This window comes from Thermobia domestica, chromosome 1, assembly GCF_964235325.1.
Source record: "Thermobia domestica chromosome 1, izTheDome1.hap1.1, whole genome shotgun sequence".
NCBI lineage: Eukaryota > Metazoa > Arthropoda > Insecta > Zygentoma > Lepismatidae > Thermobia > Thermobia domestica.
In genome coordinates this window covers 224,444,913-224,470,813 of record NC_137454.1, presented here as the reverse complement: position 1 = coordinate 224,470,813, position 25,901 = coordinate 224,444,913, and the positions used below count along the sequence as shown (strand labels likewise).

Sequence of the window (25,901 nt, the reverse complement as noted above, 5' to 3'; positions counted from 1 at the left end):
CCTATTGCAATGATGCCACATCATAGATCCTCGGTTTTGCTTCAACGCGAGTAAGTAGAGATACCAAAGTATGAGATTGACCCGAAAGAAAAGTGTTATGATTACATGGGGAAATTGCATGAATTTATATTAGATTTATGATTATAAAAATTTTGTGATTCCAAATGGCATCATTGGGCTGGAAAGGGTTAACCCGCAGTGTATTGACCCCCCCCCCCCCGGGAGAAAAACTTTCAGTTTAACGGCCCACGATTATGCCCTTGAGGCTCAGGGAGACGATTATTAAAACAAGTGAATAACGATGGAAGAATTGATGGAATGAGGAAGTAGGAGGAAACAGAAGCACCCGAGAAAACGAATGGACAGATGTTATTCACTACAAACTTACTTGGTCGGGATCGAACCAGGAACTCAATGCACCATAAGTGAGCGCTCTACCACTGAGCCATCGTGCCCCCTTTCCCTCCGGAGAAAGTTCTCTGGAATCATCACTGCTGGTGCGTATGGTCCCGGGTTCGGTTCTCAATGACGATCAGGAATTTCGGAGTTAATCATGTACTGAAAAGCAGTTGGGGAACTGTTTGATAAATAGCGAACTAACCAGACTCCGTCTAGTAAGCCAGTAATAAGATGGTGGGAACAAATATGCTGACCCCAGATCACTCTCTCTTCCTTAACTGAATGCCAGAATGTTCAGTTTTTCGTTATTATTATTGATAATTCCATAGTTAAAACCTATTTTCTTTGTACTCTTTTAACGGAATACTTTGATCCTGTTAAGAATCTTTTAGCATTTACCTATATAAATATAACAGAGTGTAAATTTTGTGTGGTAATTCATAATGTGAAAACAGCTAAATCGACTTTGAAGAAATTTTATACAGTGAGACACTTCGGCATGACGAATGTTTGTACCATTTCATTTTAATCTTGAGCTAATTGATCATTAAATATCCATAGAGTTGCTAAAGCAACTGAATGAGAAGCAGTCACATGTGCAGTCCCTACATTGTTGAAACAATTTTAAAATTGGCCCCCTTATTGTTGAATTTTACGCGTTGTTTGCTTTATACGGACTATCAATACTTTAGATAAGTGGTTCTCAATTACTTCCAGGTTGGGGACTCACTTTTTAAATCAAAATAAGGATCCCGCACTTTAAATTTTAGTATCTTGGAATTAGTAATTTAGAGATAGGTACCAATATTAACAATTTTTATTTATGCTATAAATAAGATGACCAGAATTTTAACTTATAAAAACGAGATACGTATGAATGGAGAAGGTGTACAATTCCTACATTGCATTTTGCAGTGTTTTCAGGATACAAAATACAGAAGATGATACTGTAGCGTTTCTTAAGTGATACGCAACAATTGCGTTCCTGGCACGGTTTGAAAGTTCCCAGTGAGTGTTGATACCTAATTAACTCTATACATAGTCATTTTAAGGAAAGAGTGTAAAATTTGTTCTGATCTTATTATATTTGGAATAATAATTACGGGACACTTTGCTCAAAATTTTCTCAAAAACGGAACAGTGTGGCATTCCGTTTGAGAATAAGAATAAAACGGGATAAGGGTTTTAAAAAAAGGACTGTCCCGGCTAAAATGGAAAGTCTGGTCACTTTAGTTATAACCATAAATCGTACAGTAGATTCATACAGGGAGTCCATGGTATTATTTATATCATTTATAAATTATGAGATATAAATAATGTAATGGACTCCCTAAATATGTTTCACGACCCTGGGGATCCAGAGACCTTCAATTGGGAGTACTTTGAATCATTCGTTGGAGCTGGGATGATGAATCGTTGGCGATGATTGCGTGAAACAACAATTCAAGGGTGTGCTACAAAGTAAAAGTAGAACTGAGCGGAGCGGAGTTCATAAGCAAAAACACTCCAGCCCTGCTAGTTCAATGCCTTTTCCTGTTTAATATCTACCGGTATATACATAAAAATGAAAGTCACTATGTTCCATTTAGTGACTATTGAATCACCCGACCGATCATGATCAAATTTTCAAAATAGATGAGATGAAGTTCAGGCCTGGGATGTTTTTTATCATTTCGATTTGACGGTGCAACTTAAGGGAGGGGGATATATATATACGATTAGAAATGGCCGATATTAGTATCGAATCCATAGGTTTCGGGATCGCTGAGATAAACAGTGATACTTCCGATTTCTTTTAAATCCAAATTCACCCCGCAACTTGGGGGAAGAGGGTAGATATATAAAAACGATCGAAAATGACCGATATCACAGAACCCTTCAATAATAGTAAAAGTTGTATGACTAAGGAAACTTATTACTATTTTTTTCTTATTATAACCCAGCTAAGCGGGTAATTGACTCTAGTATTCTCTATACGAGAGTCGTTTCAGTGCTCATACGGTCTAACAGTCTAACACATCCTTTTTAATCGTAAATTAAGTTACTCTTTAAATCCGCAGTGGAATGATGGTTCAGTGGTATAACCCTCACTTCTTGTGTGTAAAGGATCCCTGGTTCGATTCCCAGCTATGAGAATTTGTTGTGGAAATCATCACAACTTTGAGTCTAATTCTGCTGAATTCGTATTCGCTTGTAACTACCAGCAGTCTACTTTAATCTACAGGACAAAACCCTGGAACAATAGTTTTTGTTTGTATTTTTTTTTAATTTACTACTGGTGAAGCATGATCTATTATTCCATATTCATGCAACCCTCTCTCTCTCACACACAAAAACCCTAACACACACACACACACACACACACACACATATATATATATATATATATATATATATATATATATGATGTGACTTGATTGACAGAACAAGGTAACAGTAGTAACAAGAATGTGATTGATGATCTCACATAAACAAATGAGAGAAAAAACGAAAGTAGAGAGAAGGGAAATAAAAACAAAGCCCACGCATCAACCTGCCAGCCCAGAGATCATACACACGCACACACATACACGTACAAAAAAAAATGAGAAGGTGGGCAATATAGTCTGGACAGAGCGTTCTTGTTTTTGCAGTTGCTGTGTTGACGTAAATCTGTCTGAGAATAGAAGGACCATGCTGAATGTGTTATGGTCATGGTGGAAATCAGAGAAATTGCTTTGAGGAAGCATGAAAGATCCGGAAATAAGTGCCAACGCCATAAATATCTTAGCTAAAATTATGTTAGTTTTTAATCTCTCCTTCTTTTCCTTTCCCACAATTTCCCTCTCTGAAAGCAATTAGCATTTCATTTGCTTTTGTGTTTTTTATTCGATGTTCCGTAGACTTCAGTTAAGTATGTATAGCTCCTATATATTAGTAGAAAAAATATTCAATTTAAGTCGATATTTATTTTAAGATCACTTGGATCTGCAGAATGTTCTTAGCGTGAATTATTTTTTTCCAGAACTCTGGTGCGAGGGGTCCTTGGTTTGATTTCAAATCCTGTGATTTTTCTTACTGGACAATGCAGTGGCGGATCCAGGACCGACTTCTGGGGGGGGCGGTAGGTTGTCATACTGCTACTTTTAAGGGATCCAAACTTTGGAATGGGTTTTATTTATATATATAAAATAAGAAAGTTTCCTGTTCTGGGGGGCCCCCGATCGTCCCCCTGGATCCGCCCCTGGGACAATGTGTTGTCCATGCATTTTCTGGAGCTTTTCCAACATTCTCATTTTCATATATTCTTCCGGAAATCATCAAACCATAAATAAAAATTTTCAAACGATAATTTGTTTATGTTATTATTATTATTATTATTATTATTATTATTATTATTATTATTATTATTATTATTATTATTATTATTATTATTATTATTCACATTCGGAATGTATGCAAGAAAATTAAAAAAAACCTTTGCTTTAAACGTTTCTCTAAAAGAGTTACTTTGCCATTAAAATTACAGAAAAGTTTGCTTAATTTACTGTTTTGAAGGATTAGGTTCCGGCAGGAAAACCTACAACTAGATTTGAGTTAATTGAAGAAATGAATGACGTATGGCAACACTGTAGAGCCGGATTTAGGTTCAACAAAGCTCTTAGCTTTTGAAAGTAATGGCGCCCTTTATATCCAGCTTTTTTTTTTTTTTTTTTTTTGTCAGTTGTTGAACATTTGTATACCTATATGATAATTTTGGATCTGTTTATAATCCAGCAGATACTTACCTTAAATTTACGAAGGATCGATCATGTGTGGAGGATAGATATACGCTATATTTTTGAAAACGGTCGAGCATGAATCTACCTAAAATTCTAGCAGTACATTACTACATCTAATCAAGTATTAGGCTTAGGCAAGTTCATTTATGTGCACAGCTAAATTTCACATCAGTTAACAATATAGGTCACATTTCGTTAAATGTCATTCATCATGCAGATATACGTAAATTTTGTTAACTTGATTTGCTGTCTGCATAACATTTTCTTTGAACTGTTTCTTTATTGACGTTTAGCGTCTCTTTTCAGCACCAAGGCCATATGAGACGTGGACATACAGTTTAAGCTGGAATCCAAACCACTATAATACATACATTCAAATTTTAACGCTCATCCATTCGAAAACGAACCTGGCACCAAAACTGTGAACATTAGTCACTATTTATGCAGGTAAAGGTTTCATTTGAATTAGTATATATATTTATGTGGAATTTTCTTTTTAAATCCTTGTAATCGTATAAGGTTACATACAGTTTCTATTAATTTTTCCTTGAACGTGTATGTTAATTAGACGGTCATTTTTGTAAGGGCCAGCAAATAACATCATTATTCCAGTTTGTAAGAGATTGCTAGGTCAGCATTTCTCAACCTAATCCCGTAATGGATTTGTATGTTATGTAATGCATGAAGTCACGCTTATGTGATCTCAAAACATTAAACTTTCCAGCATAGTTAACACATTTGAGGCAGATGATTAATTTATCTTTGTCCTTGGAGAGGGGGCGTTTTACACACTTGTCTGTCATACCCTTCTCCCAGATGGCATGTTTTGCACTCAGCGTAGCACATTACAGTACACGTCATTACAGCTTCGATCAAAAATATTCTTTACACTGCTGTTTTCTGTCCCGTACCAATTACAATAGTTCAGTACAGTAGGATAATAATCCTTGACGTCTCGGCCAAAAGTACGCTTCTAAAAGAAAATCGGTAGAAAGGCAGCGAAGTATGCGTTTGAAACGAAATAAAGAATCAAATTGTGTACAATTAAAGTGGGTATGTATTTATTTAATTATTCTTAACTGGAATATCCTTTTGACCCCTTTGTGGCCACATGGTTAGCATACGCCCTTTCAGTGCTGGATATCCGAGGTCGATTCCCGGTCGAAGCTGCTAGCTTGGTGTAGTAAAGAGCATAATGCACTATTTCACTTAAAGTAACAACTTCACTGATATTACGAATAAATGCATCAAGGTATCTCAAATACAGTACGTTATAAAACGTACCCTTTATCACTAAGAATGGGCATCAAGAGACAGTTTTTATGATAAGATACGAGACATTACTCTTCCAATAAAAACAAATATACTTTCGACACAAGATAGGACTATCACAACACCTTTTCGACACGAGATAGGACTTTCAAGACGCCTATTCGACAAAAGACAGGATTATCACGACACTTTTCGATACGAGATAGGACTATCACGACATCTTTTCAACACGAGACAGTTCCAAATCTTGTCTCGTCCATTACCCTATTTATCATACTAACATAGCAGCATCTTTGTTTCGGACTTCTGTTTGTGCTATTTCATTTATTTATCGCGTCATTTTTCCAGGTAATAGTAATACGAAAAAATAGTCAATTATTTGCTATTTAATTAAATTTTCTTTTTTAATGCAGTAAGCAATTCTTTGTTTAAAAAAGCAGATTGTTCGATTCATACGTAACTGAAGGCTAGAGGAGGTAAGTTTCTTTAAAAAACTTCTCTACTGAAGGAATTCAGGCATAAACTTCATTCAACTATAATATATAGTGTTGTAGTATGGCCATATGGGAGTGAGTTTTAGAAGTTTTCAAGAAACTGTTATTCCTCTTATCCGGAATGGGTATCAAGGAAATAGTTAGGAAGAGGAATTACTATTGCAGAAACGGGAAAGCTAAGAAAAACTTAAATCACTATGGACTTTTTCGCTTTGTTTTGGCATTCGGTGGTTAAAAATAGGTGGAAGATAATGAAAAAATGTTACACGAATGTAAACCAGTCTCTAATGTGACAGATTCTACTATCCAAACAACACATTAAAACCCTCAATTATCAAACCTTTTGAGATTGTAAAATCCTAATTTTAACCGAAAGACTTAAAACCATTCATATTTTTACATGCAATTTTCAAAAAAATAAACAACTTAATAATAAATAGTATATATCAATTTAGTAATCCTAATAATACACAAAACGCATGTCCATCAGTGCGTTACGCTAATCATAATAATAAATAGTCACGCTAATAAGTGTCACTACTTGCGCTATCACTTGCCTGCCTGCCAATAGATGTCGCTGCCTACTTTATCGTTTGACTGTAATTAATTTCATAAATATTGTATGGAGTTTGAAGTGGTTGATGGGCAAACTAAAAAAAATATGATTTGGAGGTTGACGTGGTTAATGGGCAATCTAAAAGATATGGTACAGAGTTTGAAGTTGTTAATGGGAAAACTAAAAATGTGGTATGGAGTTTGATGATGTTAATGGGTAAACTAAAAAAAAAATATGGTATAGAATTTGAAGTCGTTAATGGACAAACTAAAAAAATATGGTATGGAGTTTGAAATGATTGATGGGCAAACTAAAAATATGGTATGGATTTAAGGTAGTTGGTGGGTGATAAAAGAATGTGGTATGGAGTTGAAGTGGTTGATGGACAAACTAAAAAAAGTGTGGTATGGAGTTTCAGGTGGTTAATGAGCAAACTAAAATTGTGGTATGTAGTTTGAAGTGGTTGATAGGCAAACTAAAAAAGAATCGTAAATGTCAACAATGAAAGCTTTCTATTAACCACTATTTTAACCTATAATGCAATGTTTTCCAACTTTCCCCTTAAGACGACATCTTAATTAGTAGGGTCTACACACAATTTTATATGGCAGCCATTCATTGTTTCTTTTTCACGTATCAAGCACTCCAGTATTAGACATCCTTTATCGCTGAACCACGTAAAAACTATTTTAAGGTATTCCTCATTGTATAATCTCACTTTCGTGTGCCTACACCAAGAACAGAGACCTCTAGTGCTTGCCACTGAAATTTTAGTATTATTTAATCCCAAATGCTTCATTGTCTAATATTCAGGATTTACAACCAGGCTCGAAACCTAGATTTGTGTCATCCGGGGCAAACACAAAGTTCGCGCCATCCCCTCCACGGGGTATGGTAAGAAAAGTGTTTATGTTCCCACTTTTACTCAAAAGTAAACGAATATTTCCTTAGATCTAGTCTATTTCATAACTTTTTATGGGCGTTTTGCAAAGCGTTGAAGCTTGTGGAACTATGTATGGAACAAGACTCTAGCAGGGAGGGGAAGGGGGGAATCTGCGAGAATGTCTTCGTAGAATAACATTCTATAATGTGCACAATGTATCTGGTCAGACAAGAAGAAAATCCAATATTAAGTTGTTAATGTATGACATTAGATTCTACATTAAATTCATTATTTAGACCTACATTAAATTCATTTTTCAATAAGAATTTGATCTCAATGGTCTCAATACTCTTCCCCCACAACCTTCCTTGTTTCTAAATTTTAGTTCTTGAAATAATGGAATTTTAGATAAAAAATGATATATATATATTTTTAAACAAAAGATGTTAACTGACTTCAACACAGCATCCGTTGATGTGTTTCATGGTCTAGCTCCAAAGATTACCTCAGGTCCTAAAGAAAGTTATAGGGGGCCAGCAAGAAGGTGTACTCTTTCAGACAAAAAAAAAAATCCATGCACCTAAATTATGCATAAATATACCCACAACATATAGGCTATATAAATAGGTTGAATTGGGAATATTTTATTATTTTGTGTTTCGTGAAGCCGGTTGCCTGGATAAAATGCTAAGTACTGGGAGTAAATATATTTTTAGGTATCCGTTCAACCACATGCCCGGGAAACGTGTCCCACTCCTTATCCCCTTAGTTTCAGCACCGTTTAAAACAAGAGAAAAATCTCACGACACCTTCGATATTCAAGTTGGAAAACTCTGTTACAGAGTATAGCGGAGCTAAGACTTGGGCGGAACAACATGTAGTGATTGTGAGTTTTTTTTTTTAAAAAAAAACAGAATCTTTAAAATAAGCTAAATAATTTACAATTGTTTCTGTACTCAAATATATATACCCTGGTATATATTTTTATTTATGCAACATTATTTGATTATAACACTTATTTTTCAATAAGAATTTGATCTCAATGGTCTCAATACTCTTCCCCCACAACCTTCCTTGTTTCTAAATTTTAGTTAATAATTTAAGAAGAAGGAATACAAAAAAAGGATAAAAGAAACAAAGAAAGAATCAGATAGTATGTATCAAAATGATATTAAGAAAAACAATAACTACACCCAGCTTTGTAGTTATAGGCTAGAAACAGGAATGTGCATTTTATGACGTCATTAATTTTCGGACATTTAAATGCTCTCTATGAGAAGTATTGAAAACAAGATCAGTTCATTTAATTACATTTTATGAGCATTAAACAGTCCCACTTTTTTTTTTTAACAATTATTTGGAAAAGTAGAAAACAGTACAAGAAACAAGATAAATAAATTAAAAAGAAAAGGAATGAGAAGAAAGCAATTAAACAAGAAAAAACAAGACAGAAAAGAAAAGATAAAATGGAAGGAAATGTGGTGAGACCCTTTATAATGCACTTAATTTGTATATCACTTTGTCACCTAAATTATCGTTTATTAGATTTTCTTCTTAAATTAAGATGCAAAGAACTACATAGTTGAGCATTAAAATTTTTAGAAGGGGGCTACACTGGTTCATTGGTAGAGCGCTTACTTCTGGTGCGTGGGGTCCCTGGTTCGACCCCCGGCCAAGTAAGTTTGTGGTGGACAACATCGTGTCCGTGGGTTTTCTCGGGGGTACTCCCGCTTTCTCATTCCACCAATTCTTCCATCATCATTCACTTGCGTTAATGATCGTCGTCCTAAGCCTAAATGGCATAATCGTGGAACCTTAAACTGAAGCATCTCTTCATCTCAAAATTTTAGAAGCACACACTCATAGTTAGAAAGAAGAATCTAATATGCATGAATTCTAAATTTAGCATTGCTTTTAATTGTTATATTATTAAAACCATTGTACACTGTTCATGTATTTAATCTTATTATGACTAATAATCCAGCATGTGCATGTTGTTTAAGTGAGGGATATTATTTTGCAGTAAGATTTTTTTATCCTTAAATTTGGTGCTTTTTGTAGTTATTTGTAGACATTTTTTTTATGTTGGTATTTTATTTATGCTTGCTATAATGGTTTTGGAAACAAACAGTTCACCTTCTGTCGTCCCGTGCAGACATCGACGCCGACGATGGAATTGGTGTGACATCTTTTATAGAACGGGATGATGATGGTGACGGTGATGGTATTGGTTGTGATCTCCTGCACGAAATAGAGGAAGCCCTGGGCAGAAGATACAAGCTTAAATCAGGTTTGTTGTAATGTGCCATTTGCATGCTTTCCTTTGGGTATATTCTTTATTTCTTTGACTATTTAGAAATAAGGGCCACATATATGTATGTAATTTGCTTCAAGCACAAACGCACTATATGCAAAATTTAGTTGTCAGCATATCATATGAATGAACAATAGAAAGCATTATTTTGATGTTACTATGCAGTTGTTGTGTATTATCCACAGTAAAGCTATGATGCACTTGTTCTGTTGATTTGGATAAGAGGTTTTTTTTTATGTCGAATGCTCAAATAGAAGATGCACTTTTGCAATGTATTGCACTATTTATAGTATCTAAGAGACCGTGTGTATGAAAAGTCAATTTCAGCATGAGTAATTGTATCAAAAAAAAAAAAAATGGAAAGAGTCTAAAATTGTGGATTTTTTTTTTCAATCGCACCATCCGTTTGAACGCCATACTACTAAGGCGCTGTATGTTAAATGAAAAGTAACGTTTCAAATTCAACAAGTTATTCGAACGGACATAAAGGCACACAAAAGTGGCATATGAGGAGCGTGTACATTGGTATGTCAAGGAACTTGAAACCTCTCGAATTCCTTTTCTCAATAATGCTGTATTGTTGTGATTGTTAGGACCAGAGATGGCGTGGATCAATGGAAACTTGACCTATGACCCACTGACTCACCACATACAGTGATCCACTCTGACCCATTATGACCCACCGCCTACCATGACCCACTCTGACTCTCCACATACCAAAACCCACTTTCTCATCAACTCTGACCGATGACCCATGCCTTCCTCTCCACTGACTAAAGAGTCCACACTTGTAATAAAATAAGGATGTGAAATTACCACTGATCAGAGTTTGAATTTCTACGGTCAATCGCTCAAGCACCGCTCTGTTACAATACCGGTGGATCTGACCTTTACGATATAAAGTGGTAAAATATTTGTCATGGGTCCTATTACGATGAATTTCAATTTAATTATCACATATAATTATTTCCTTGTTGCATTACAGATACTTTTCAGTGGAAAATAGGATAATCTCAAATCAAGATAAAATAAACGTAAATAAAAAAGAAAAAGTGTAAAATTCGACTGTCTCTCGAAAGCCACCCTATTGCTATTTTTACAATTAAAAATATCAATATCCAAAAGTGTCTGAAGTTCTCTTTTCACTTAGATATATTCATTTCAGGTAAGTACATGGAAATAAATGAAAAAGGAAATAAAATTGAAGCCTTGAAAGTTAAAACGTAGACAAATTCACCAGTGTTCAGAAGATGCTGTCTACGATGGACTGAGCAGAGTGGGTCGGCAGGTCGGTGCGTCAGAGTGGTCATGGTGGGTCAAAGTAGGTCACAGTGGGTAGTGGGTCGCAGTGGGTCACGTCCTCTTGACCCACAACCTACTCACAAATCTTGACCCATTCCATGTTGGAGGGCCAAGGGTTGGAGGGTCAGCTGGGTAACGGACTGGTAATGCTGCTTTTCCATATAGCATAGGGTGCCTTACCAATGATGAGCCCAAAACGGGTGATACGATTAGAGAAAATTCGCAGTTTTAGACTGAAAATTCCCCTATTTCCAACAATTTTCCTCTCTTTTCATTTCTTCGTATCTAAACTCATAACGAAGATGAACTATGGTCCCGGACTTTTGATACACCTGGTATATTTTTATAAAATTGATAAGGTTTTAAGCACTATGGCAAACCTGATAGATAGATTAATTAAATATTAATGCATTTTTTTTCATTAGCAAGACTGTATGAATTGGGACCTAGTGTTTCAAGTGGGATCCGAACCAGTGATGACTTCAAAGGATGATCTACAAAATCCAGTCCGGGCATATTTCTGATTGTGCTTAGCTTGGAATATCAGTATTTTTGGTGTACTGCTGTCACCTCACCCCATGTGTTATTGAAAGACCTTCTTCGGGAAAAATCGGAAATCGTCATGGATTGGAACCATACTCGACTATTTTTTTCTTAGACAAGCACTCCTACCGAAAAAATATACACAGAAAGTACGAGTGTTAATTACGAAGTGATACTCTGTCACTAAGTGTGAAAAATATGTCATCCAATGTTGAAACAGTATGTGTCATTCTTAGGGAGGCAAGATGGTAGTGCGCCCACATCTGGTATAAAAAAGGTCCCTGGTTCGATCTTAGGGCAAGTTGTGGTGGGCAACATAGTGTCCGTGGATTTTATCAAGGTCCTCCCGTTTCCTCCATTCTTATCTCACTAATTATATTTAATAATTATGTATTTTCTGCTTCAGCCAACTCTATTGGGAGTTGGGGACAGGGTGGCTCAATGGTAGAGCGCTGACCTATAGGGTCTCTAGTTCGATCCCTGGCAAAGTAAGTTTGTGGTGGACAACATCGTATTCGTGTGTTTTCTGGAGTACTCGTTTCTCCTACAGGGGGGCGCGGTGGCTCAGTGGTAGAGCATTCACCTCCGGTGCTTGGGGCCCCTGGTTCGATCTCAGCTCGCGCCGTGTGGACTTTGTGTTGGACAAACACCGTGCTTGTGGGTTTTCTCGGGGTTCTCCCGTTTCCTCCCACTTTCTTCATTCCACCATTTCACTCATTTCTCATTATCAGCGTCTTCTTTAGCCTAACTGGCATAACCGTGGGACGTTAAACTTAAAGATTTCATTTCATTTTTCGTTTCCTCCTACATTCTCATTTCACCAAATTTTCCATCACTATCATCCACTTGTCCTAATCATCTGTCTCCTTTAGCCTAAAAGGCATAATCGTAGGACGTTAAACTCAAAAATTTCATTTTCATGTTCATTTTTTTTTTCTATTTCGACTGCGAATTAGAAATGAAAATGTACTGAATTGTGTGCATCGGGACGTAGAGGTTAATAATACGAAATTTATACTTTTGAATAAATGCAATAGGAAATTCTTCACATATTACGAAAAATATTTGAAAAGCTAATTTGATACTTTATACTGTACTAAAAATGAAATCCAACATTAACTTATATTGAAGTTACTGCTAATATTGGTAAAGATAAAACCTTGACAATAATATTTCATGTTATTATTTTTTTATTATTTTTTACTTGGGTTCAATTTGCTCATTTTCTCATTGCACGCTCTTCATATATGTTTTTATATGAAAGAAAAAAGGTAAAAATGGCTGCATGCAGTTCATTTTTATTAGTAGATCATTTATAGTTCATTTTCATTAGTTTTTGTGTCTTCTTTCGCAATTTCAACCAATAGTATTTATTATCTTTATATACAGCAAAAGATACTGTTTCTTTCCAGTATATTAATGTTTTAGTTACAAATGGATTTATATGTTGGCATTATGCAGTATCCACACATTCTTCTGTGATATTAATAGCACGATGGCACTCGAATTTTTTAACTAAGAGAATGAGAGAAAAACAGACTATCATTATTGACGACTTGATATGTAATTTGAATTGTATTGATTATTTAAATTTCTAAAAGTTGAAAAAGATATACAGAACGTCTGAAAATTGTGAAACAAATGTGCAATAGCTATGTTTTTAGTGTTCCAAACTATGCTACGCATAACTACTATACGAAGTTTTATATTTCATTGTTCTTATTTATCTTTTATTATGCCCTTTAGGCTAAAGGATATAATGAGAAATAAATGCTTTCGAAGTGAAATGAATGTTGAAATAATAATACATTATGTCAATGCCCTGAGGGGAATTCGAACTAGGAACAGGCAATAAGAAGATGGTAACACGTGTATTTGCAAAGCTATCAACTACGCCATCAATATTTTCCTTTGCCTATCAACATTACTCTTTATCAACGCCAAGTTTTTTTGTCCGTTCCTTGTTCTGTCCATATGGTTTAGTAAGAATGAAATCACCAAAACTATTTCGTCACTGATCATTTAATTGGAAATGACTGACCATATATTAGTTCAACTGTTGGTTTTACCCTTTATACGATGGAAACCTTCCCAAGTTGGTTGTTAAATTGGTTGCATAAGATACAGGCATTCGTGGAAGCAGATAGGCCCATATCCAGGGGGGTCTAGGGGAAAATTTTTACTGGCCCCCTCTAAAATTTTCACAGTAGGCTTGTAAATGAACTATAATATGGTGATGAACCATAAAATTTTTTAATCGCCCCCCCTAACTTTCACCGCCCCTTCTACATTTTCGGGATGCCTACGGGCCTGGAACCAGATACCGTTTATCGTCAGTGTTAACAGAAGCTTCAGTGAATATAAGAACAGCTTATACGATTAAGATTAGGAATTAGATTTCTGGGCTTTCGGTATCTATGGCCATGTTAGCCCGTCACGTATGAAGGTTGACGTCCCTCGGCGATCACACAATCCGGGGAAAGGGAAGGAAGGAAGCAGCCTGGAGTCTATATGTTAGGTATCATCCCGACATTTGCCTGGTGTGAATAAGGAAAATACCGGAGAACCTCACTCAAAATGGCTGGTCTAAAGAAAGCTTTTACACTTTTTTCGACCGAGTGTGCCCGCCGGGAATCGAAGCCGGGATCGCTCTGAGAAGAGCTTATAGCATTCTTTCTTAACCTATTTCATATCACGACCCCTTTTATCACATTCTCTTCCCAAAAACCACCACAAGTAATTACTAGTTTGTAATAAGCTTTTCGATAATTGTTGCTTTTATGTGTGTAGCCTTCATTTTGAATTTTATTTTAATATACCCGTTTTGATATATTTGTATTTTTCTTGTATTTCAATGTGCAGTTTTTTTTATCGTTTTTTAAATTCCTCTTTCATTTCAAGTGTTTGATCAATGATTCTTTGACAGTTTAAACTTTTGTTTCGTATGTTTTGATGTATTTGACAGTGAATATAGAAATAAAAATTTGCCTATCAAAATAAGAAATTAAAAATAATCTTGAAAAATATATTTTTCCGCTACTAGACCCTAATTACATTTATTTCCCGGAGAGAGCTCATGTGGTTTGGATTCCACGTTAATCAGTAGGTCCCGTCTCATATAGGCTCGCTGCTGAAAGAGACGTTAAACTTCAAATCAACTTAACTCAACTAATTACATTTATTTTCTTCTCCTTCATTTGCGACCCCTATGAATTCGTTTCGCGACCCCAGGTTGAGAATCTTTGCCTTAAATGAAAGAAACCATTCCAAGTTCGTTGTAAATTTGGCTGCATAAGATACTGGTGTTCATGAATCAGATACCATTATCCTAAAGTTAACAGAAGCTCAAATAAATAATATGTATTAACTTGATACAAATTAGTTTATCAGCCGGATTTTATAAAAATATTTTTACATATTTATTGAAGAAAAAATGGGTGGTTTACTAAGGTAATTTCTCACAATCGGTATTTCTCGTTTTCTTCTTGGTAAGCTGATCCACTATTAATTCATGATACATTGGAACGAACATTATTTCAAAATTTTATAATGAAACTGAAACCATTTGAAAAAATACTTCGAAAATTCATTAGAGAATAAATTGTTTTAATATTTTTCCTTACATCACTCGAATGTTCTGAAATTCGAGAAATTTGAAATTGAACTAAAAATGCACACTGTTTTTTTTTTTTTTTTTTAATTTAATTGAACGCTTACTTTCCCATTTTGTCCTTAAGAATTAATCACGAAATTCATTAACAAAATCCTATGAGATGTATCCCAGTCTTCTGAAATCCAATTTGAAATGTGGCTGGGTAGTAGTAGATCATAGCTATTAATAGTTTGACTAGTTTCGGAATTCTTAACATTTAACGACTCAGTTTTTTTACCCTCTTGCGCCTTCTTAAATGACACTTAAATTCTACCTCAAAGCTGGTGAGTTTTGTGTTCTGACAAGATAATAAACAGATAATAGAAAAAATGAATTTTTGAGTTTTACGTCCCACGGTTATGCCGGTTAGGCTAAAGGAGACGGTGATAATGAGTAATGAATGAAATAGTGGAATGAAGAAAGTGGGAGGAAACGGGAGAACCCCGAGAAAACCCACGCACACGGTGTTTGTCCACCACAAAGTTCACTTGGCGGAAGAAACAGATAATAGACTTACACACATCAAATCCTTTTGTCTCTTCAATCATTATTGATTCTGACTGTTGATTTCCATTTCTAGAATAAATGACGTTACTAAACGAGTTATAGACTGATAAAATATGAGTAGAATACGTTTTACTGACGAACTTCCATCTCTTTAGAAAAATATCCTTGATCCTTAGGAAACACCATAAAAACGTGTTCCTTACAAGTACAAGAAGATAAACAATGTCAAAATCATCCTAATTTGAGATACTTTCATAACAAATGTGTTCTATTATGAAACTGATCTCATAGAACACTTTAAAGTTTACACAGGCAGCAGGGAAGGTATAGCACTCACTTGTGGTGCGAGGTATGCCTGTTCGATCCAGAGTCATGTGAGATTTTAGTGAACGTCATCATGCCCTTGATTTTTTTTTTTTTGTTTTGTTTTGGTCCAAACTTTCATTCCACTAGTTCTTTCGAAAACATTCATTTCCATTAAAATCCACTCTCTTTAGCCAGAAGAGCACAACCGCTGGATGATAAATTGAAGACTTCATTTCATTAAAAAAAAAAAAAAAAAACTTTAATCAAAAGAAGACGGCATCGTTCTTAAACATGATAGAAAACTAGTATTACATTTCAGAATACAGTAGCATATACAAACTTATTTCAGCATGAACGAGAAAAATATAAGCTTTTAAATATATATTCAGGAATACAGTTTCCAAAGCCTTTTTTTTCCTTTACCCTGTTTTTGGTGTTCTACACTCAACTCAAAGAATGACATCATGCCCCATTATCGGTGTGATAATTTATGTTATTTTAGTTTGTTTCTATCAGTATGGATAATTTTTGGACTAAGAATGGTAGGAAAACCATATCCGTATATTGAGGATTTTTATCGTTTATTATTAAAGGAAACATCATAAGATTTGTGGATATGCATTAATTAGGTGGACAGATGTCAATGTGTCACTCATTATGTTTCCTGGTAAAAGTAATTTGTCCTCTACTTAGAGAAGAGGTGGCCATTTTTTTATTTTTTTTATTTTTTTTTTTTTTTAGCTGAGGTCAAACTAATGTTGGAAATTACATATCCAGTGACATATGAATAGCAATAGAAATGTGAAGCAATAGAAATGTTCTTTTTTTCTAAAATGTTTAAACTATCACTTGTAACCCAATAAAACCATCACTTTTATAGTTTAAATAAAAGAATATATATATATATATATATATATATATATATATATATATATATATATATATATATATATATATATATATATATAACACAATAAAGTATCCATAAACAGGAGATAATACTTGTAAAACATCTAGAAATTGAGAAGATTTTAAATTTGTTACTTTCTGCACATTTAAGTGTCACAAGTGACCAAACCGAAATAGGTTGGACCAAGTTAAACTTCCAATTCTAGCGGGCTATTTAAAATATTTTGGTGGGGTAATTTTTGACCCACGGACTTAAGGTTCCGTGACCATCCATCCTTGTTCTAGAGTGATGTCATTTGCACTATATATGTATATACTATGTTAGAAAAATAGAGTTTTTAATTTTCTTGTTTTCTTTTGTACAAAAGTTTGGCACACGTCAATCATATGAAAGTACTTGCACCTCCATATTTTGTAGAAATTTCTGCGATATTGAGTTCTCTTTTAGTATTATCTTTTGTATATTTTTCACTCGCTTCTGGTAAGTGACTTCTAAAATGTCCACATCTTTTAGCACATCATTTGTGGTCGTAGGCATAATACAGACAGAAGAAAATTAATTTTCTCAGTTGGAGTCAGTCAGTTTCATTTTGCTCTACTGTTGCTTTTTGTAAGAAAAAGGGGGAAATTTGCCAACATGTTTCATTCATCCTTCTTTTGGTACGTTTTCTGTTAGGAGAAAGTGTGTGTGTGTGAAAGAAAATAAGTTACTGCCCTGTACTTCGATGGAAAGGGAACTTTTCAACTTGGCATTAATGTATACAAATAAGTCAAAATCAAACGGAAGTTTTTAAAAGAAAAATCACACCAATCCAGTGTAACGGCATCATAGAAAACTTGTACCACATAGAAAAGAAGTTGATAGTTGAAACTCTCTTTTCCTGTTGATGATTTTTAACGACAGACGAGATGCTTGTAGTAGTAGTAATGGCAGAGGGCGCTATTCTCGGGATGGTGTCCAACCATTGAGTCATCTTCTGTGTCCCTTTCCACTCCTCTCTCTCTCTCTGGCACAGTTCCGCTGCTGAACATCCTGCCAGGTGGGTGGGGATGTAGGAGGCAAGTTTCATTTATAGGCTAAAGTAGACAGTTCGACTCAGTTAGCAGAAATCTACATCAACTTTCAATAAGAAAAGAGATATAAAAGTAGTTTTAATAAAATGACTTTTTTCTAAGTTGGCGGACAAATAGCCATATCATTAGAGAAACATGATTTATTACTGTAAAATTGTTTGTTCATTAACAGTAACATAAATAATCTAGTTATATCAGCATAACGTAGGCAAACCGAGAGAGAGAAATATGAGTAAGATTTATTTTAACTGAACAATATGAATAACAGAGTTTTAGGCAGAGCAAAGAAAGGACAGATCTGAACTACACGATTTCCTTATGGATTTTATGGACTGATAAATGATAAAAGAGACAACGTAATTGTAATATTAAGATTCACATTATTAGTAATAAAAAAAATTGAAGAATCTGACTTGGCAAGGACTACGACATACATTTTAGCTCCATAAAAATTAGTTTTTCTCGATTTTCTGAAAAATTATTCCTGATACTTTACCCTTAAGTATGCCATTTTATTGAGCTATATGTCGTCTATCAATTGCTGTATATCTCATGTTTGCAAAATGTTACGGTTAAACAGACATTGAAGTTTAAAAGTTAATAATAATTTTGGGCTCTCATTTATTAGCCATTCCGTGGGCTATCATTCATTACTATACATAATCTTGATAGTGTTGCAATGAGACACTTGATGAGAGTATGGTGCTTCCCTAAGCTCATGTCCATTTTTTCTTTTGAGTTTTAGTGCATAATTTAAGACCATAAAAATGGACCAGACAGAATCGAAAAAATAGATATTACATGAACCAATAAATATTTTCATGACCCTCGGTATTTTAGCTATTTTTAGGGCTAGGCTAAAGTTGGGAGACCAGCACCTATAATATTTAGCTATACTCATTTGAGACTGGTTATCAGGGAAATAGGAACCAATTCTTCATCTCAACGAAGATGTAACCAGTAGAATAGGTAGAACGAAAAACTCAGTAAGATCTGCGTGTGGAATAGATAGATAGGGTGTACGTTTATAATGAACATGGAAATGATACTTAACAATTAAATCTAGAGACTGTGCAGAAGATAGGTGACTACACATGGACTTGTGTGAGGGGGAGAAGGATTACAAGGATTGCTTGTTACTTACCGGGTTTACAGCATCGCTCCATCTGCTCCAGGAACAAGTACGATGACGTCATTAATCTTTTCTCAAACCACGACGCAGAGATCAAGCTGCAGATATTGTAAAGCCAGATCTCGATCTCAAGATATCAAAGTCGATTCCTCCTGGACTACGGACCCCTTACTCAGCTCCACTTCATGACAGTCGTGATCTCCATTGATCAACTTCAGTGTTCCCAGGCTTTCTCTCACCCTCGGGCGGCTGGATCGACATTAGGCTCTCTAACTCAAACGTCGGGTGGTTCTCAGCCAGAACCACCATGACAAACAGCCTCAGACCATCGACCAGAGACAAATAACAGTAGCAAGGCAAATAACCACTTGATGAAAGATATCCCGAAAGACCCCTTGACCCTTGTAACCTGTGTATTTGAGTGGCGATACTGTGGGCAGCACGGCGGTGTGACGCAGATTGCTTCTCCAAGAGGGTGTTCTTTCTGGTAGTGACGAAGTATCAGTCCATGCTGACGATGGGGAAAATCTGGAAAAGGGTTAAGAAAGTGATGACTTACAGAAAAATGGTTTAAGTTGATTTGACAACAAAAAGGTGGATAGAAAAGAAAACATTTCTGAGGATTTTATTATATTTCAATCGAGTTACCCAAGTTAAGCTTATGTAACGTAAATTCTCCGACTAAATGGAATGACTTATGTAATTGATGAGATGTTGAAACTTCCTTCTTCGCTATCTGGAGCGATGTCTTGCCACGTGTCGCTGGTTCGATGCAAATCGGTTCCTTTACAGTATAGTGTATAAATTTGTGTGCCCAACAATTATGACGTCATAAACTGCGCACCCAAATTTCTGGTCTATAAGAACCGGCTTGAAAACGCTTTACTAATAGGGCTTTGTAGATAATATCTGCCTCATTTCTATATTTTTCATTGTCTTCAAGCTATTCACTAAATTTCGAAAAAAAAAAAAAAAAAAAGCATGTCGGTGAGTTTGAACCTTAATAGGTTACCATACACCATACAGCAGCACGCTATGTTTAAGTCTACAGAAACTTTCGAGGTTTCACAATCGCCCTAGTAATTTTCTTCAACTCATTCGGACCTATTGATCGGGGTGTATGTCTCATTTTTGGACATATTTTCTTTATTTTTTTTCGTTAGAAACCCTAATATTGTAGAATTCTGTGCTATAAGCCTATTAAAAAAAAAAAAACTGATTTCTGTAGTATTTCTCACAAAGAAAATTTTGTAAGACTTCTCGGTCTATCATTCAAGTGAAGGTATTGACGTCTGCATTCGAACTGTCAATACCTTCACCTGGACGATAGCCCGAGAAGACTTACTAAAATCACGTCGCCAGGAAAAATTCAATTCTTTCTAAAGAAAATTTGATTTATCTGGAATCATAAAATAATGTTCTTATTTAACTGAAGTAGTTCGATAATCATATGACAAAAACTGTACAACAGGACACTTGAAATTCATGATATAAAGCAGATTTATCATATTTTTTTTCATTTTGTGTTTGGTTTAAAAGCGTGCAGTTATGAAAGAATTTGAAACGAAACTCATATTATAATTTCGAAAAAAGAAGAAAAAAAGAAAGTAAAAAGTGTTGGCAGTTCTATTGGCACTTATAACAACTTCCTGGCGCCATTTTGATCTCCAAAGCGTAGAAAAGAAGTGTAAAGAAAAGAAAGAAAAAAGAGAAATAAATTGACGTTAATTATGCATAAATTTGTTCGAGATTCAAGAAGGAGTAAACTTTTCTGAAGAGATGGTGGTTCTTCGTGTGTGTATATATATTTGTGTGAAACGAACACACAATACAGCACATAAAGGTTCACAACACCTTAAAACCAGCAGAAATAAAACGAAAAAACAAAAGTCTGTTCGAGAACATTTTCGAAGGAAGTTTAAAGTTTGTGCCAATAGGGCCTATATACTGCTTTCTTTCTTTCTTTCTTTTTCTTTTCTTCGACTTCGTTTTCTGACTCGCTCTGACTCTGTCGGTCGACCTGAGAGCCAGTTTCTGACTTGGTGATCGGAAGAATAAACAGGCCGTTCCTGGCCGAGCTCCCGACACTATTCGTTCGGTCGCCTTCACGTACGGGTAAAGTAGGAGCTTCCACATATACATACGCTCCACACACATATACGCACGTGGCCTTAGAGGAGGAACACAAGAAGAAAAGCCTGGCAATAGTACTGGTGGTGGTGGTGGTACCTGTTCATAAAACGTTGTCGTGGAAAGCCACCAAGTTTTTCCGAAGTGGTGGTTCTTTTTTTTTTAATATTTATCTTATACATACCTATGTAAAAAAGACTTATTTCTACACGCTGATCTTATTGCAGGAAGTAAGAATACATAAATGAATGTGTAATTAGTGTATATAAACAATATTTTTTGTTTTACTGTCAAGAAGATAGATAAACAGCCATTCGTAGTCATTACGTACACATCGTGTTCATTGTGTGTATATATACACACAAACATATAAAAAGAAATAGTGAAAAACATACTGTTCCTAAGCTAAACTAAGAATACTATGCCTGTTCCAGGGTCTACAGTACTTGCTCCAACGTTTAAAGCTACAGCACCCAAACCAAGTAAGTCTGCGTGCTGTGTATGTGTATTCACCTTGTGTTTGTTAGTATCAATTTACTAACAAGGAGAACTTAACATCATTTATTTGACTTATTACAAAGATGATATAATAACTTTTCTTTTTTCTAAAAGATGGCATGGTATAGTGCGTTATATGAGAACCAAGAATATATTCCTCGAAACCTTTTAACAGCAGTTCTTTTCTTTCTTTCTTTTCTTTTTTTGAAGTATGGTTAGGTAATATGACGTCATCTTACATAATTAAAAATTTGGGTTAGTGATAAAAAAGAACTTAACGTTGGTATTTTTAGTACTGAACACGAACGAATGGTTATAACCAACCTATAAATAGATGCTACTTAAGTTAAAGTTTTTGTTGTTTTTATAACACCAAAAATATAACCAATCACAGTTGAGTGTAGTTAGAATTATTTCTAATCACTAAACATACAATATATCCACTTATTTCTAACTCACATTTTAATTATTGCTTGCCATTTTCATTTAAAGATGGGACGACTAAAGGAGATTGCGCCTTTTTTTTTGTGGTTTAGCATATTAGTTTATTTTTTCTATATATCACCAAGTTGTTATATATCAATGTTTATCAACTTCAAATTCATGATAATATGAGGTTTTCCTTTTTTGCTTTCGAGTCCTCTCGCGTTCTGATAATAGGAATGTATTAATGGTGTACTTCAAAATGAAAATGTAAAACCAAAAACAGAGAAAGTGGTTTGTTTGTTTTAAAATTTAAGGAAACTTGCTCCAGTACCGAACGTAAATTCCTCTTGGTTTTGTTAAGTCCAAAAAGTATCTAGTGCGTTGCGCTGATGTGTGTTCTACAAATTATAGCATGTTTTAATTTATTTATTTTGTTGCTCAAATCTGGGAAAGTTACCTGAAATATTACTTAATTGTAGCGCCTGTGTATTAGATAATCCCGCTTAACTGATGAGAAAAATGTGTTTCATACGACGAAGGCGTACATTGATCGTGAAAATCGCGAAACATTTCCCGTTTTAGCGACTGACACCGATTGTATGCTTAAGCTTACGCTTAACTGTAATTACATTATAAATAAGATTTCTAACTTTTCTAATAATGATAATAATAAAAAAATCCTTATTGTGATGTCTCCAGATAGTGTACATTTCTACAGTTCGCGTTAGATTGTTCGTGTAAATTTGGACCAAGTAAATATCATTTTGTGAAGCTAGAAATAGTGACTTAATCTGATTCCAGTGTATGCTAATGTACGCCAATGTTTATTGTTTTACAATAAAGTTCGGTTTTGGTTTAACTTTCACCGATTTTTTAAAACGTAACTCAGAGAAAATTTACAGTATTACTACTCTGATAGGTTAAAGAAAGAAATGAATCTTTGGTAAAAGAAAGAAATGAATCTTTGGTAATGTCACTGGTCATGTACTAAATCTGCAATGTTTACGTTGCCACGTCAAACTACTATCTACTATAAGAGTGTAAAAATACTACTGTATTATACATTTACTGAATCACCGACAGTATCCTAATTGTTGCAAATTTCGTATTCTTATCTTAATATCACCGTTTTCATGACAGGAATCTCGATTGTCGCTTCCAAATGACAATACTTGGCAGTAAACATAAATTCTTACGTATTTGGCAATCATGATCAACCAACACTGTCGGCATGACTAAATGAAATGCAATTCTTTGTTTGTTAATTTGTTGGATTGTATAACTTATAGGATATTATACTGTATCTAAATGAAATGCAACACAGTTTGTTAATTTGTTGAGTTGTATAATTTCTAGGATGCGATACTGTGTCTAAATGAAATACATTTTGTTTGTTTCTTGTGTTGCATAATTTCTAGAATGCTATGTTATCGTGAAATTAAATACAACACTGTGTTCATTATTTTGTTTGGTTGTTTAACTTCTAGTACAGATAGTGCAAATGCCAACTGCTGTTTAAAGAGTGTTTACCCAGGCGTTAACTATTTGATAGAGTTGTCATACAGATGGCGTTACTATAAAATTAATATAAAGTGTTGTTTATAATGGCCATTTCGAAGATCTTTTAGAGTCAGCTATCCCTTTCACTTGGCTTGACTCAAGCTTTCCACTCTTTCTTATTCTGAACTAGATTTTCCATTCCTTTGTAGTATATTTTTCTTGCGAAGGAAAGACATGATGTCTTACTGCTAGAGTTCTCACCCCTGGTGCAAGGAATCCTTGTTCGATCCCTGGAGGGGGCACCGTAGATAAGTGGTAGAGCGCTTACCTCTGGTGAAAGGGATCCTTGTTCGATCCCAGGAGGGGGCACCGTAGATAAGTGGTAGAGCGCTTACCTCTGGTGAAAGGGATCCTTGTTCGATCCCAGGAGGGGGCACCGTAGATAAGTGGTAGAGCGCTTACCTCTGGTGAAAGGGATCCTTGTTGGATCCCAGGAGGGGGCACCGTAGATAAGTGGTAGAGTGCTCACCTCTGGTGAAAGGGATCCTTGTTCGATCCCAGGAGGGGGCACCGTAGATAAGTGGTAGAGCGCTTACCTCTAGTGAAAGGGATCCTTGTTCGATCCCAGGAGGGGGCACCGTAGATAAGTGGTAGAGCGCTTACCTCTGGTGAAAGGGATCCTTGTTCGATCCCAGGAGGGGGCACCGTAGATAAGTGGTAGAGCGCTTACCTCTGGTGAAAGGGATCCTTGTTGGATCCCAGGAGGGGGCACCGTAGATAAGTGGTAGAGTGCTCACCTCTGGTGAAAGGGATCCTTGTTCGATCCCAGGAGGGGGCACCGTAGATAAGTGGTAGAGCGCTTACCTCTAGTGAAAGGGATCCTTGTTCGATCCCAGAAGGGGGCATCGTAGATAAGTGGTAGAGTATTTACATCTGGTGCAAGGAATCCTTGTTCAATCCCAGGAGGGGGCACCGTAGATAAGTGGTAGAGCGCTTACCTCTGGTGCTTGGGCTCCCTGGTTCGATCACTTCTATTAATCAATCGTCTCGTTTAACCTAAAAGGGATAATTATGGAACGTAAAACTAGAAATTTTATTTCAATTCTTTCTAGTTTTTCTTCCCTATACTTTGTATTATTTCATCCATATATTTCAGAGCTACTTTTCTCTGTATATTATTCTTGTGCCATTCCGTTCATAGCAAATAGCATGATTGCTCTATGTCTTGTAATACTAAACTTCAAACAACGATTTCTTCATTTTCTTTCTTTTTTGTACCAAAGTTGATCGAGTCTTTCGTAATTTGCTATGTTGATTTCTTTCGTTTTTTTTTTTTTTTTTAAAGAAAAGATCTTGTGCAGGAAATGGAAGTGTGACGAATTACGTCGATGAAGGACAAAATAGAATCAATCAACCAAGTGTACAGCTCACAGATGACGAGAAGAACCCTAGCAGAAGTAGTGTGACGTACGTATGAGTTCACCCACTTTCCGCACAGGGGTTTCAAATGACACCACGGAATAGCACACAGATAACTACCCGGAGTATGCGGACGACATCTAAGTATAGACCACACCTCAAAAACCGAAAATGGACTTGACCGTGTCATTAACCTTTCCCCACTACCCCTGTTTTAGGATTCTTCTCGTCATCTGTGAGCTGTAGTATTTATTTGTTCCAAGCTTCTCTTTTTATATTCTTTTTTTTCTTTTTTCCATTTTCATTTATTTCTCGTTTGCTTGATTTCATTGTTTCTAAATTCAGTGAACAAAATTTGCTTATACCGAAATTTTCGAGACTGTAGATAATAATAATAATAATAATAATAATAATAATAATAATAATAATAATAATAATAATAATAATAATAATAATAATAATAATAATAATTATTATTATTATTATTATTATTATTATTATTATTATTATTATTATTATTATTATTATTATTATTATTATTATTATTATTATTATTATTTCATTCAGTTAAATTGGGCGAGTCTTGGGAAGTTAAATAATATTTATATAGCTAGTGATGCATAGACATTAGAAGATTTGGTAGATTGTTTAAGCATATAGGGTGGACCCACTCCGCAGAAGCCGAGGATATTCAGATTCTCTTTTTTGAGGAAGAGTGGATGCAGCTGATATGAATTAAGAGTAGAGTGGGTCATAAACGATTTTTATTGCATATTTCAGAGAGGGTCGCGATGGCTCAGTGGTAAAGCGTACGCCTCTGGTCC

At 35.2% G+C, this 25,901-nt stretch overlaps 1 protein-coding gene across 15 annotated transcripts in view; it reads left to right on the top strand.

Moving 5' to 3' along the window:
* Positions 1–25,901, top strand: part of LOC145694314 (uncharacterized) — a 671,298-nt gene that overhangs the window by 525,543 nt on the left and 119,854 nt on the right. For 12 of the 15 annotated variants that reach the window (XM_081770435.1, XM_081770407.1, XM_081770496.1 and 9 more), the window contains 2 exons: positions 9,521–9,655; positions 21,669–21,716. The exons of 1 other annotated variant lie outside the window; for it this stretch is intronic. In XM_081770435.1, coding sequence (XP_081626561.1) covers positions 9,521–9,655; positions 21,669–21,716 — 183 coding nt within the window. The remainder of the gene's footprint in view (positions 1–9,520; positions 9,656–21,668; positions 21,717–25,901) is intronic. 2 more of the 15 variants (XM_081770451.1, XM_081770516.1) reach the window with 2 other exon arrangements.